The 16,519-nt window shown below is 33.8% G+C and overlaps 1 protein-coding gene across 5 annotated transcripts in view; it reads left to right on the top strand.

Annotated features, from left to right (window-relative positions):
• LOC123703406 (protein pangolin, isoforms A/H/I/S) overlaps positions 1–16,519 on the top strand; it is a 137,311-nt gene that overhangs the window by 52,562 nt on the left and 68,230 nt on the right. For all 5 annotated transcript variants that reach the window (XM_045651361.1, XM_045651360.1, XM_045651359.1 and 2 more), the window contains exon 3: positions 8,014–8,077. In XM_045651361.1, coding sequence (XP_045507317.1) covers positions 8,014–8,077 — 64 coding nt within the window. The remainder of the gene's footprint in view (positions 1–8,013; positions 8,078–16,519) is intronic.

Genomic DNA, 16,519 nt, shown 5'->3' with positions numbered 1-16,519 from the left:
ACGGGTAAGTTTTAACTAAGGATTGAAAAATCGGGCCTAAAACTTAAATATATCTACGTTCCTATATTATGATAAAAAATAAAAATTGTCTTTGATATGTGAACATATATCAAAATGAGAGTATTAATTAATAAGGTGATAATAAGACCCAAACCAAGGAACACATATTTATCCAAACCCAAAACCCCTGTCCACGCAAAATACTTACACCATGACGTCATCACCTACTATTTATCTTTGAAACGATTCGTGACCGAAACTCAGGGTTGAGAGGAATAAAAAAACACGAGTCCGTTCCGAGAATTGAACTTGTAACATTAATAACACCACAGGCTCGTAATGCCACGATTTATTTCGTTTATTGGGAAATTTCGACCGTTAATAGGGTTCGAATTTCGTTTATTTATGAACTGATTTGGATACGAACAATTAATGTTTTTTGATAATTTTGTAATTTGGATATTGAAAGATGTTATTGTAATTGCGTGGAAGGATTATTTGCGAAATATTTAAAAAGCTTAGCTAAAGCTAAGTAGGTATTTGTTAATTCTAAGAATGAAAAATTTTATGTTGCTTATAACTTACTAGCTGCTCCGCGCGGTTTCACCCCCGTGGCTCTACTCCTGTTGGTTGTAGCGTGATGATATAATTATAGCCTTCCTCGATAAATGAGCTATCTAACACCGAAAAAATTTTTCAAATTGGACCAGTAGTTCCCGAGATTAGCGCGTTGAAACAAACAAACTATTCAGCTTTATAATATTAGTGTGGAAAATTAAAATGAATTATACCTAGATTTTTAGTAGGTATGTTACATCATGCTAGCATAGTATAAAGAGAACCTTTATACTATGTGCTAGTATTCGAAAAAGTACAAACAAATTGCTAAAACACCACGTTTTATTTACGTAAAAGTTATCATCATTAGGCTATTGAAAACCAAATTAGGTATTATGATCGAATTCTAAATGAAGCTTGTTTATAATTGCGAATTTCAAAATTGTTCCACATTAGATGGGTTATTAAATTTTATGCTTATTGGTATTTAAATTTCTGCCATATTGGTGTTAATTCTGACGAAAATATTTGATTGCACAATAAAAGTGCGACATTCTGTTTGCTTAACCTTTAAATTGACATGTAACATATCGAAGTTATGACAGTAATTTATTGTTGTTTGTTTTTTATTGGATATTAATATGTATTTAAATAAGAGAGGATTAACAAGTACCTAATTGGGAACAATAAAAAATATGGTGCACTATAAGTATAACGAGCTGACCCATTTGTTCTGCCAGGAGTCAGGACTCGTCACTTTACCTCCCGTCACTTTAACTTGCGTCACTTTAACTCCCGCCACTTTCACTCGCGTCACTTTAGCTCCCGTTACTTTACCTCCCGTCACTTTAACTTCCGTCACTTTACCTCCCGTCACCTTCCCGCCACTACCTCCCGTAACTTTAACTCGCGTCACTTTAACTCCCGTCACTTAAGCTCACGTTACTTTACCTACCGTCACCTTAACTTCCGTCACTTTACCTCCCAACATTTTAACTCCCGCCACTTTAACTCCCGTCACTTTAAATCGCGTCACTTTACCTCCCGTCTCTTTAACTTGCATCACTTTACCTTCCGTCACTTTATCACTTTACTTCCCGCCACGTTAACTTCCGTCACTTTACCTCCCGTCACATTAACTCCCGTCACTTTAACTTCCGTCACTTTACCTCCCGTCTCTTTAACTTGCATCACTTTACCTCCTGTCACTTTACTTCCCGCCACATTAACTCCCGTCACTTTAACTTCCGTCACTTTACCTCCCGCCACATTAACTCCCGTCACTTTACCTCCCGTCACTTTAAATCGCGTCACTTTACCTCCCGTCACTTTAACACCCGTCACTACCTAGCGTCACTTTACCTCCCGCCACTTTACCTCGCGTTACTTACCTACCGTCACTTTAACTTCAGTCACTTTACCTCCCATCACTTTAACTTGCGTCACTTTACCTCCCGTCTCTTTAACTTGCATCACTTTACCTTCCGTCACTTTACTTCCCGTCACTTTAACTTCCGTCACTTTACCTCCCGCCACATTAACTCCCGTCACTTTAAATTGCGTCAATTTACCTCCCGTCACTTTAACACCCGTCACTTTACCTAGCGTCACTTTACCTCCCGCCACTTTACCTCGCGTTACTTACCTACCGTCACTTTAACTTCCGTCACTTTACCTCCCGCAACATTAACTCCCGTCACTTTACCTCCCGTCACTTTAAATCGCGTCACTTTACCTCCCGTCACTTTAACACCCGTCACTTTACCTAGTGTCACTTTACCTAGCGTCACTTTACCTCCCGCCACTTTACCTCGCGTTACTTACCTACCGTCACTTTAACTTCAGTCACTTTACCTCCCATCACTTTAACTTGCGTCACTTTACCTCCCGTCTCTTTAACTTGCATCACTTTACCTCCCTTCACTTTACTTCCCGCCACATTAACTCCCGTCACTTTAACTTCCGTCACTTTACCTCCCGCCACATTAACTCCCGTCACTTTACTTCCCGCCACTTTACCTCCCGTCACATTAACTCCCGTCACTTTAACTTCCGTCACTTTACCTCCCGCCACATTAACTCCCGTCACTTTACCTCCCGTCACTTTAAATCGCGTCACTTTACCTCCCGTCACTTTAACACCCGTCACTTTACCTAGCGTCACTTTACCTCCCGCCACTTTACCTCGCGTTAATTATCTACCGTCACTTTAACTTCAGTCACTTTACCTCCCATCACTTTAACTTGCGTCACTTTACCTCCCGTCTCTTTAACTTGCATCACTTTACCTTCCGTCACTTTACTTCCCGCCACATTAACTTCCGTCACTTTACCTCCCGTCACTTTAACTTCCGTCACTTTACCTCCCGTCTCTTTAACTTGCATCACTTTACCTCCCGTCACTTTACTTCCCGCCACATTAACTCCCGTCACTTTAACTTCCGTCACTTTACCTCCCGACACTTTTGTCATTCGTTATTTTAAACTATATTTACAGTTTCCCTTTATTATCTATAAGTATCTATTCACGAAATCTAAATAATTTTGACCAACTTTAACTTTAACTCCCGCCACTTTAACTCGCGTCACTTTACCTCCTGTCACTTTAACTTGCGTCACTTTACCTCCCGGCACTTTACCTCCCGCCACTACCTCCCGTCACTTTACCTCCCGTCACTTTAACTCGCGTCACTATAACTCCCGGCACTTTAAATCGCGTCACTTTTGTCATTCGTTATTTTAAACTACATTTAAAATTTCCCTTTATTATCTATAAGTATCTATTTATTCCCTAAATCGAAATAATTTTGACTTTACCTTTCACTTTAACTTTAACACGCCGTAAAGCAAAAAACCGGCCAAGTGCGAGTCGGACTCGCGCTCCGAGGGCTCCGAAAAGACCTATTTTTTTTTATAATGTTGTAACTTCATAACTTATGTTTCTAGCAATTTTTCCTTTATCTGTGTTATAAGACGTTACTTTTACCAAATTTCAAGTACCCTGTACAGCTGTGTACAGCAGACTATTTTCAATTAAAAACTAGTTTACAACCAATTACCGGTTGGCTTAGTTGCAGTGCTAGTGACCCTGCCTTTCAGGCCAGAGGTCGTAGGATCGATTCCCACCCAGGGAAAATATTTGTGTGATGAACATTGATGTTTGCTCTGTGTCTGGGTGTTAATTATTTATAGATATAAGTATGTACCTATTTAAAAATGATTTATGTATATTTAACAGCTATTTGGTTTCCATAACACAAGCGAAAAGCTTATTATGGGATCAGATTGTGCCGTGTGTGGAAAAATGTCCTGCAATATTTATTTATTACTTCCTAGGAATGAAGTTATATAAACACAGTCACATGATAATTTAGAGTTTTTAAAATTGAAAGTCATACAAATATTTTCACTTTTCGCCCCAAATTATATAACAATTAATATTATGATTGATTCCAGTTAGATATGAACGAGATAAGCTTATCAAAAAAGGTTCTTAAGTTCTTATTACATCGATCACCTGACTATATCTAGACATAAGATTAACACTGACGTCATTGTACCTGTAGTTAGTGTTCAAGTTTGTTATGTTATCTGTATTTATATTGTTTTGTATGCGGAATCTGTTTTTAAGAGGATTTACTTCCTTTCGTATCAATCATTTTATAAATCAATATGTGCTAAGATAACTATTATTTAATACAATAAAAAATAAGCCTTACACTATTACATAAAGAAGTTAAAAACACGATGAGCACGAATAAATCTTTAAACTAACAAGTTTATATAACCATACAACTAATTACGTGCTTAACTATTAAACACAGTAGCGGTATTAAGTAGTATTTATTTCACCATTACAAGCCGGCTTCGAACCCGCTACCTCTCATCAATTACATAGACTTAAATGGCCTGTAATTGCATTTATCTTGACATCAAGATGTTGAAAATAAATAATCCAGTGTCTTTATGTTTATTTTTGTCACCTTTTATGAAATATTTGATATGCATCGTATTTTGTTGATACTTTGTTGAGTAATTTTGAAAATATAGTTATTACTTATTTTACACCTGTGTAAGGTAATCAGGCAATTCATTTTTGGGTGATGATGATCTTTATATTTATATGAGTTCGATTTAAGATGCAACAATGGGTATTTTATAGAGTAACTAGCTGTGCCGCGCGGTTTCACCCGCATTGCTCCGGTCCTGTTGGTCTTAGCGTGATGATATATAGCCTTCCTCGATAAATGGGCTATCTTACACTGAAATAATTTTTCAAATCGGACCTGTAGTTCCTGAGATTCAGCTTTATAATATTAGTATAGATTTGTTTATTAATCTCTTAAGATAATTCTTATATAAGAATTTTGGGAAGATACAGCGTATTCAATTGTATCTAAATGAACCTGTAAATGACACTTTCAGCCCGCGATCTTTCGTGTGTTTTAATAAAATTTATTATTTAAAAATACCTCTGGAAAAATGTGACGCGTCACAGGAATTTCATTATTGCCATTCGAGCCAGTGGCCACTCGCTTGCGATCAAACAGTGGATAAAGATCAGCGTACACTGAACGCTATGAAACTTTCACTACAAATAAAAAAAGTTCTCCATCGCGTCTGTTTATGTGTTTGCGATATACTTAGAAATAACTGCAACGATTTTAATTATTTTTCCATTGATAAAAAAATAATAAAAAGCGTAGTTCTGGAGGAAGGTTTTAGTTTGTCTGTTCAGTTTCAGACAACACGGTCGAAAAGCTAATTTGTTATAAATGCGAAAGTATGTTTATTTCTATCACGTCACAACGAATTCCATGATATGATTTTTGTGTCGTAGCCAGGTGTAAAATCTAGTATGTCTCACATTTAATGTATTGAATATAACTAACTCTATGGCACTTGTTGGCTACTTCAAATTGACATTGAATAGGTAATTATTACAGATTAAGTATTAATGTAGGTGTATCATAAAATATTTTATCACCTCCGATCACAGTCTTATCTACTTATTAACCGACTTCAAAAAAAAGGAGGAGGTTATCAATTCGGCCGGTATATTTTTTTTTTTTTTTTTATGTATGTACACCGATTACTCCGAGGTTTCTGAACCGATTTACGTGATTCTTTTTTTGTTCGATGCGGGATGGTGTCGAATTGGTCCCATAAAAATTTTATTCGGATAGGCCCAGTAGTTTTTATTTTATGAGCATTTTTGTCTGTAGGTATTTGTAAATTTTGCAAGTGCAAGTTTGAAGTCGGTTGTTTTTAACGCAGTTATCACTTGTTCAGTTTAATATAAAATCTTATATCGAAATATTTCAGTGAATGACGAGCTTTTCTGTGGTTTATTTACATCATTGTAATGAAAAAGGCTACAAAATTAAATGAACATTAATATTATCACTATCATAATAATGTGCCTAAAATAACACCCAATTCGGAGAATTGCTGCCAATATAAACAAAGTTATTTATTATTGTATGTGTATTTTTTATATTAACGGTTGATTTGTACAAAAATACGCGCAAATAATTTTAGTTAGTATTTTTATAAGTACGTCATAAGTTTTTCATTGATGATTTGCAGTCACTTAAAACTATACTTTAATGTTCGTTTTTTATAACAAAGGACACAGTAAAACTACGTTAAGCTATTGTAGCATCTAATGCAAATTAATAAAGATCAGTTTTAAATAAGCTATTAGAGGGCAACGTACCACGTGTTTCTGACCGATTTGGGTGTGTGACGAATTCAAAACAAAAGCTTAACAAGAACCTTTGATCAGCACTGTTCTAAGTATTTGCTTGGTAGTTTGTGAATTACTTCGATAATGTTTTAATTATATGTGCTGTGGACTTATTTTTTTGTCTTTATAGTTTAATTTCACGAAGGCGACTTTGGCTCTACAATTTTTTTCTCTTATTATTAAAAAACGTTTTAACACCATCCTTATCATCCTAAGTTATGCATTTTGTAGGAATACAAAGTAATATTTCATATTTTTAAACATCGACCATAAAAAAATTAAAATGATAGTGCAACTACATACTAGATTTATACCTTATTTCATAAAATTGCTTAGTTATCAACGAATTAAGAAACGAAGTTTTAACAACTTCTTAAATGTATTACCTCTATTAACTTGACCAGATAAAGAAATCAAATACATAGTCCCCACGTTAAGTAGAAAATTGGTCGTAAATGGACAATGACTTAAGAATCCATCAATTGGGACTATTACCCTCGATATTTGGGGTAAACACTGGCGAGTGGGGTAAACTGATTCTGACTTATTCAATTACAACCCCCGTAAAAGAAGCGGGGGTGTATTCTGAACATCGTTCGTGATAGCTTCGCATTCTGGTAACGTCAAACGTGCTTACAACCTACACTAACGAGAGACTGTAGGCTACATTTTAATAGTTCAGGATACATCGCCCATTTTTGCAAGTGACTACTATCAAGCTGATTTTCCGTTTGTAGCTTTATTTTGATGAGACATCGAATAATTTCGTGTACGAAACTCTCGATTGTGGTAGCTAACAGAGATAACAAGGATAAAATTTTTTGATTTGATGGTTCTCAAATATTTATTACTAAGTCTCATCAAAATAAAGCTACAAACGGAAAATTAGCTTGATAGTAGTCACTTGCAAAAATGGGCGATGTATCCTGAACTATAAACTATGTATGTTTAAAATTTTGTGATGATAAATTTTAAAAAGATGTTTATGTTTTTGATCTATGTATTTTCCTTCACATAAAACGTCTTATATTGTAGGCATTGAAACTGCCAACTGCAGGTAGGATATTTTTTAGTCTTCTAGTTAAAGTTAACTAAAAACGTACCTATCTAAGTATTTAAAAATCATATTCAGTTGTTTACAACTGACGTAAACCTTCAGACTTATTAAAAAAAACACTCGAAAGTCTTTTATCACATAAAATCGCATACGACAATCACAATATCGCATACTACAATAATAACCTCCCACTATCAGTAAGGTGTCGTGATTCTGAACGCTCCACTGGAGTATTGACAGAGGAAATGTGCTCGAATTAATGATAGCGGAAACATTACGATTTGTTATGTCCATTATTACATTGGATAGTGTTTGGGGAAGCGAACGGTTGCATGATACGCCCCTTTTAGTTTTTGTTGTGTTATGAATTGGGATGTAAATTCGACTCGTGATTTGGTAATGATAGCCGTGACTTGACAATCGTGTATTTAAATATTAGATCATTAATATAATTGATTTTGAATTGGGGGATAATAATTTATAAGTTTATTGTAATATTTGAATATTTTTAAAGAAATTAATGTATAAAATTATAGTTGAATTTAATTCGAAAGCATGCAATGAATTCATCTTCGGTTATTCATATTTTAGTTTGTATACTATTGTCATTTTAAAATGTATATCTAATAGGATTTTATTTTGTTCACAGGAAAAGTCCGGAGAGCCTTATTCGGGAAAATTATCAGTTAAATCGGATCTCAGTCCAGTTTTTGGTAAGCATATGCTTAAGAGATACGGAATATTTCACGAATTTTTATTTTATGAAGGTCCAAAACATATTACGTGTCGTTTATTAATTTGTGGGGACTTCTATAGCGTGAAGTGAACACGAACGAAGCCGCAGGCGACAGCTAGTAGAGTATATACTTTGTAACGTTATATTGTAATGAAGCCCTTTTCAAATAGCCTCTTTTTATATAATACTAAGAAAACAGGTGATGTGCATGACTATGTATGGAATTTTAAGTTACGCGTGGTTACGCTAATACACGCTTGATGCATGAGTATTCATATGCAGTTTAAAAATAGTTAAAAATACGTTTTATATTGAGGTCCTTTACCTATGGCATGTGTTTCAATGTTTACGGTTTATAGATAGATTAATTATTATGTAGCTTTTATGACTAAGATAGTCACAACTGCAAGACATTTCATAAACAAATACAATTTTGACCTTATACACATCTTTAGATGAATAATATTTTATATTAAATTTTAATAACCAGACGATTTTGAATCCACAGTTTTGTACAGTTAACCAAGTTAATAACTTGACCCTATATTTACGTAGAAAAATATGATTTTCTGAGAACTTGAACCCAGGACATAAACCACTGAACCTAAAGGTATTCTCATAAAATCTTGACCCTATTTCGTTCAAAATATCCGATGTCATTTCGGTATTTCGTTATCACGTTTCGCTACTTAAAATAAAATGACAATTATGATCGAGTATCGAGGAAAACGCAGAGGCTCATATTAATCAGAGCTGACAGTGGAATCAAAAAATATTTTTAAAATACATTGTACAACATTGTAATTATGTTAAAGATTGAAATGTAAAGACATTCACAAATTTTTAAGTAGGTTCAGGCACTTACATGGACACTGAACATTTAAATAAATAATTAGTAGGTATATTCAGTGCTTGGGATTACCAAACATTGAACGATGTTCGTCTGAAGATAGTAAAGTATAAGTTTATTAATAACTAGCGGTCCGCCCCGGCTTCGCCCATGGTACATATTTTGCTATAAAAGGTAAGCCTATGTTAAAGATTGTCTGTGCCAAATTTCATCAAAATCGGTCCTTTAGTTTATGAGCCTATTCATTACAATCAAACCAACAAAGTTTTCATCTTTATAATATTAGTGAAGATAAGAATTAACAGTTCGAATTCGATCAAATCCTGCTTCCAAACGTTCGATTTTTTTTAATTCTTAAAAATTTTCAAATAGTTAAAGACCTATAAAATTACTTAAATCACAACTTTAAACTTTCCAATAAACAATTTACCTATTAAACTATCAAGCTATCAGGATTCCTAGTAAATTCGATGTGAAATTGATTTCAGTACTGAGGTGAAAATGGCTCGTAATGGAACCCCAAGGGCCCATTATGTGAGAATTATGTGTGTTTTATCGCCAGCTTATAATCATCTGTCACTATCGTTACAATATTTTCGTATAATTTCATCTCGATTCGAGTAGTGATGGGGTGGTGTTTATCGATAGTTTTGAGGTGTTAAAATTGATACTAAATGTAAAATTTGGATTTAAGTAGTCTATATCTATACATATAATAAAATCGTAGGAAAGTCAAAACTGTACATTGAATATTTTTTTTAAAGAATACCTGGGCCGTGATCTATAATCGATATAGAAGCCAAAAACATAGTTTTTAGAATTTTTGTCTGTTTGTCTGTTTGTCTGTTTGTCTGTTTGTCTGTATGTTTGTCTGAGCTAATCTCGAAAAGTACTGCATAGATTGACTTCAAATTTTGCATGAATATTACTAACAGGTCGGGTGAGGCTATAGGCTACATATTATCAAGCTATCACCTACGGGGGAGGAGCTGTGAACCTTTATTTTTCTTACGTATTCCGTGTATTACGACAGCGTACAATCTAAAGACTCATGTTTAAATGTTGGTTTCGAGTAAGCCATGCTATTATCTAGCTTTACAAAATAAAAACTATGTCATTTACGTAATTTGGGCAGAGAAACAGTTTAATGAATTTAGTAGTATAAAGACAAATTAGAAACAGCGCCATCTATTAAATGTTATAAAAATCAAATCAATTTACACGTTAACTATTGGAAATTAATAATCAAATGACGCATATATAAATGTTGTTTGACAATATCTATATTGACACTATAAAAATTATGCCATTTAAGTAACTTGGGAAGAGAAACATAGCTTAAAGAATGTAAGTTGTATAATGTTAATTTTGTAACAGCGCCATCTATGAGATTTCGTAAAAATCAAATCAATTTACATGTTAACACTACTGAACACAATGTTAAAAATTAATAATTTAAATATAATTATGTTATTTATTTATTTAACTCTTTAACCCATATCTTCCGTTCCCTATAAGATATATTTCGTGTAAATAATAAACTACATTTTTTTAAAGTGAGGGTAGATGTTTATTATTTTAAGTAAAAATAGACACCATTATCTACAGTTAATCTAATGATTGTGTTCCAAAGAGTATACTAATATATTGTTGTGTTCATTAGTTACAATTTTAAAAATCTTCGTGTTTTATAAATTTACTAGATTACCGCCCGCGGCTTCGTCCGCTTTGTCTAAAACCTAATAAATTATGTACTAAAACCTTCCTCTTGAATCAGTCTATCTATTAAAAAAACCGCATCAAAATCTGTTGCGAAGTTTTAAAGATTTAAGCATACAAAGGGACATAGGGACATAGGGACACAGAAAGCGACTTTTTTCATACTATGTAGTGATATTTATAAAGCAATTGAATGCCATAAAACCAAAAATATCAAATGCAATCTTCGTGTTTTGTGAATTTTCACCATCATGCGTTCCCACAAAAGGTAAGTTGTTACTTACAGGTATTTATTGAAATGAAATGAAATGAAATGAATGATTCTTTTATTATTTTGAGGTGCATTGGGAACAGAAGTTTTTGATAAAATTTTATTTGTAAGTAGCTTTTTTTATAGATTTACAGTTAACTTTTGATTTTTTTATTTACAGATTCAATGCTAATAAAATTATATCGCCTTTGGAAGACGATTTCTGCTGATATTTTTACTACACCACTTGAAAATTGATGATTTGATGATAAAGACAGTAGCAGCGAGGATTAAGTGGAAATTAGTAATCATCCGCTTCGTCAATTTTTGACTGAAGTTAATGTCCAACGTCCAATGGTTCAATCATTGGAAGTATCTCGGGAAATTTTGGAGGATATTTTTCAGGAAGGAGAGGAGGGGCAGCCAACCACATATCAAACTACTACGTTTTAGTACCGAAAAAAATGTTATTGCCAAATGAAACGTAAATTTTGCACTCACAACTTTACAAGTAATGTTTTTATTTTGACTTTGCGGTTATCTGATTATAATATTTATCGTTATGGCTATCGACGTACCGACCGTACTGGGATCAGAGTAGGTACATGATATACAGTTCATCATCCAGCAGGCCGAGACAAATGTCAAAACGCCAAGGAATAGAATACGCTATCGATAGAAATTGACATAAGCGTACGATGTTTTGCCTAAGGATTCGGTCACCCTACCAACGACAATGACGACCACGAACAAAATTTTCAACCAGTCGCAATTAAATAAAATTGTGCAAAACATAATTAAAATGACATTTAAGAATTTCCTGTCGTATTGGTGTTTGGATACATTTTTTTTGAGATCAATGAATAAACAAACAGGTTTTTCATAGAAACGGAGGCTCCTGGAAAAAAATGTATTTAACATTTTTTATAGATAATTAGATGATCTACAATTTTGGTTCAGGTGATTGTATGATAAACTTATCGTCTCAGCGAAAATCGCAAAAAAATCCTATTTTTTTATTAATTGACCTCGAAATTTTTTATTTCCGAGTACTAGAATGATGAGAGATTTAAATATTGATTTTGAACAAATTTCGGCAAGATTGGAATTTTGGTCGTGGTCGTCTGCGTCGTTGGTAGTGTGATCGAACCATTACCAAAATGTCATGAGTTTATGTCAATAATTAGCGTTAGCAGTTTCTATTCCATGGCGTTATGTACGTTTGTCTAAGGCCCCAGGGGCCTTAGACAAACGTACGTAACGCCCAACGACGACTACCAACTACTAACTAACTAACTACCAACTACCTAACTACCAACGACGCAGACGACCACGACCAAAGTTCCAATCTTGCCGAAATTTGTTCAAAATCAATATTAAAATCTTCCGTCATTCTGGTACTCAGGAATAAAAAAATTCGAGGTCAATTAATAAAAAGAAATAGGGTTTTTTGCGATTTTCGCCGAGACGGTAAGTTTATCATACAATCACCTGAACCAAAATTGTATATAATCTAATTATCTATAAAAAAGGTTAAATACATTTTTTTCTAGGAGCCACCGTTTCTATGAAAAACCTGTTTGTTTATGCATTGATCTCCAAATTTTTTTTTCCAAACACCAATACGACAGGAAATTCTTAAATTTCATTTTTAATTGTGTTTTGCACAATTTTATTTAATTGCGACTGGATGAAAATTTTGTTCGTGGTCGTCGTTGTCGTTGGTAGGGTGACCGAATCCTTATGCAAAACATCATACGCTTATGTCAATTTCTATCGATAGCGTATTCTATTCCTTGGCGTTTTGCCGTTTGGCTAAGGCCCCAGGATTGCTTAGAGCATTTTCACACTGAAAAAGATGTTTTCTTTGAATCGTAGTTGCTTCATTTATTTATTTTTAATCATTTTACATAAGTAATATGTTTTATATTTTATAAATATATCATTTTCATTATTTAAGTAGATAAAATAAATTATGTAACGGTTTTATAAGAAAACACATTATATTTGTTAGGCGACGGTGATTTCTTCCAGGCAAAAGATATTCATCAGCTCAATAAAATTAACTGCGTTAAAAACAACCGACTTCAAAAACGGAAAAGTAAAAAATAAAAAAGATTTGATATTATTAATTACTACATATTATTTAGATGTGCTATTTATTAAATAGGTTTGATGTCGGTGCACGGGCTTAATACTAAGTGCTTAGTGTTTGGCACCGACTTCAAACCTATTTAATAAATAGCACATCTAAATAATATGTAGTAATTAATAATATCAAATCTTTTTTATTTTTTACTTTTCCGTTTTTGAAGTCGGTTGTTTTTAACGCAGTTAATTTTATTTAATACTTTTTAGTGTAATTTTCAACACGAATCAAACGAGCCCAAACTCGATAAAGTTGAGTCAATATATTACTGAGTTCCTATGGCCACCTTCCGATTCCATCATCAAATCAGCTCTATGTCATGATAATGTTTCATCGCTATCCAATTTACACACTTATACAAAATTTCAGCTCAATCGGTTACCGGGAAGTGAATCAAAGTTACTTGCTACATTCCAATTAAGTCATCGAGTACAGACAAAAATGCTCATAAAATAAAAACTACTGGGCCTAGCCGAATAAAATTGATGGGACCAATTCGACACCATCCTGCATCGAACAAAAAAAGAATCACGTAAATCGGTTCAGAAACCTCGGAGTAATCGGTGTACATACATAAAAAAAAAAAAAATAAAAAAAATATACCGGCCGAATTGATAACCTCCTCCTTTTTTTTGAAGTCGGTTAATAAAATTGAACAGTATGTTGTTAGTTATTCTTTAGATTCACAATTGTTATGAGCATTTCCGCATGCAAGTTGTATCGTAGTTTAGATATATCATAGTTTTTACATATTAAAGTTCCAACAAAACCCTCAAATTTTTGAGTAGAGTTGAGCAAGATAATTTGAAAAATGTGCCGTGTTAAGTTTTATAGAAAAGGTTAGTTCGTTGGTAATTATTATTTCTTCTTCATTTACATGTTGTTAGTAAAAATAAACTTTAACTAACAGTCAAAGTAGTCAAAGTATATTTTAACTAATACTACTTAATATCTATTATACTTATGTTCAGTATTTATCTGTATTATTATTGCTTGACAATTAATATATTTTCATGTCGTATACCAAATTATAAACATAAGTTTAATATGTAATTAGCTGGATTTATTTTTACACACTCACAGACTTATGTTTTATGTTAAATGTTAAAAGAGTGTTAATATGTAGTGTAAATCATAATACATTTTTTCACAATTAAAAATAATCCTTTTTTCTGATGGTGTTGGCATTGAATTAAACCGCGCTGTCGTTTCGTTCACAAAAAGTGATGTTATGAGGAGCATATTCGGTCCTCATATCATAAAAAATCTGTGCGAAAACAATAAACACGTGTGAGGCCCTCACGGCAGATCGGGGCGGTCTGACGCGAAGTGGGGACAGCGTTGTCACTGTATCGCTCTAGCCACGCTGGTCAACAGACTTATTCGTTAGTTCAGTTTTGTATTAAGACCGCTGTGACATCCAACCCGTGAGACAACCAAACCCGGTCTCCCCTACTATCCCGTGAGACCGAACCTTCACTGAGAGGGTATGACGTCACACAGCTGATCGCAAACGGCATATTGTACTATCCCGTGAGACCGAAACCCTCACTGAGAGGGAATTTCGTCTCACTACTGATCACGACATTTTATCTCGAGAATCTGAAACTTTACTCAATATGAAGACCGTTTGACAAATGATAGGGTGCATCATAATAAGATGAACATGAGCATAAGCAATGACTAGAGTAGGGACGCGAATATTACAATTATATAAGACAAGAACGATTAATAAGTTTGTTTAATGAAAGATTAAGAATTGAAACTATTCGGTCTCTGGAAACGTACGAATAGCGAGAGGCCCGTCTTACTGCAGACAGATTTCGTCATAGTCTTAATGTCTTGAGGTAAACAATCTACGAATTCGGTGGTGTGGTCTGACAAATATAAAAGTGGGTTTGCTTATAACCTCACAATTGATTACAGATCATTTTCTGTATAGGCGATATTAACGTAGTATGTTCTTTTTGTAATGCTTTAAAGTGTAGTAAGGCGAGTCGGCTTTCGTTTGAAGATACACCGGAACCTTTCACAAAATCACTACTTTTAGAGGAACATACTGTGCAATTAGCGTTTAGCTACTATTATGTATTCTGTGGTGCAATGTAAACTGTTATTAGACAATATTCGCTCTTATAGTAGTGCGTTTCAAATGATCCTTTGGTGCTCAATAATTATCAGAAGATCCGTTCATGCTTACTTTTAAGATACAAGGTCAAGTTTACCATTTGATAGGATCCCTTTTGCCTGAAGGCCAAGCTAAGTTTGTTTAAATATATTTTGTATTCGACTACAACGAATAGTGGAATACAAGAAATCAATATTTCTCAAATTTAAAACTGAACTCATTTCACAATTTTAGAACAGGTTAATTCGTATGTATGCAGTTTTAAATCGACATTAGAAGCTTTTCCTCAAGATGGTGACTCAGGAACTCCCTGGACGTGTTATAACGCCCAGGCCACAGTATTACAATTTTTCCTACAGTAGGGCGACGAATGTATTTTCGCATAGCAACGGAGGGGAACTCGCGGGGGGTCAAGTGACGCGGGCCACGTACCACAAACATGCTTAGTTTGTGGTATCGAGCGCGAAAGATAGTCATCGTGTTTTTTAGTAAAGTTACTATGTAAACTAACGTAATTTAATACTTAGGTACATATTCTATAATGGTGTGCTCAAACTGTTAATCTACATTTAATTTAGATTATTATTTGATACTAAGTAATGTAGAATTTAAACCACATTCATGTTTTCTTCAGATTTTAAGATTTTCTTATCAGAGTGTTCAATTTTAATGTAGTTAAATTTTATAAGAGACAATAATTAAGAAAATTTTAAAATAAAGTGTCACGTATTTTTTTTAAACGACGAATGACGAAAAACGACCTAATCGCGGACGAAGTCGCGGGCAACAGCTAGTACAGAATATATGTGTCATAAAAAATGTTATATTACTGTTAGAATTCGGTAACTATATGTTACGCAAATAGAGACTATAATGATGTCATTCATTTATATATATCTTATGACTTATACTTACTACATATTGTATTTATTCAAAAAGCTCGTATACTCAGTAGTATTAATAAGAAATGGTTGCAAAATCCACGTGATATAAGAACTGAAAATATTAGAGCTTGCATATAATTATACACATCCACTCGTCTACGTGGATATTAAACGTTGAACGCAGACTAGATAAGACGTAGAGAGGCGGTCAATGGGCCACGCCATCAGAATTCGATCAATACTCTTGTGGAGGGCCATCGACGGACTGCTTTGAACGAAAAAGAATTTTATATCGGAAATTATTCTGGTTTATATTCACGTTTCATGCTTTTATATGATGACTAATTAATGTAGGCCTTGTGATATTGTTTAGTATACGTTGTATACGTGTGTGTTAAATTAAATGTTTATAAGCTTACAACAAACGCAAATAAATTTC

Source organism: Colias croceus, chromosome 26 (genome assembly GCF_905220415.1).
Source record: "Colias croceus chromosome 26, ilColCroc2.1".
NCBI lineage: Eukaryota > Metazoa > Arthropoda > Insecta > Lepidoptera > Pieridae > Colias > Colias croceus.
This window is presented reverse-complemented; position numbering and strand designations above follow the sequence as displayed.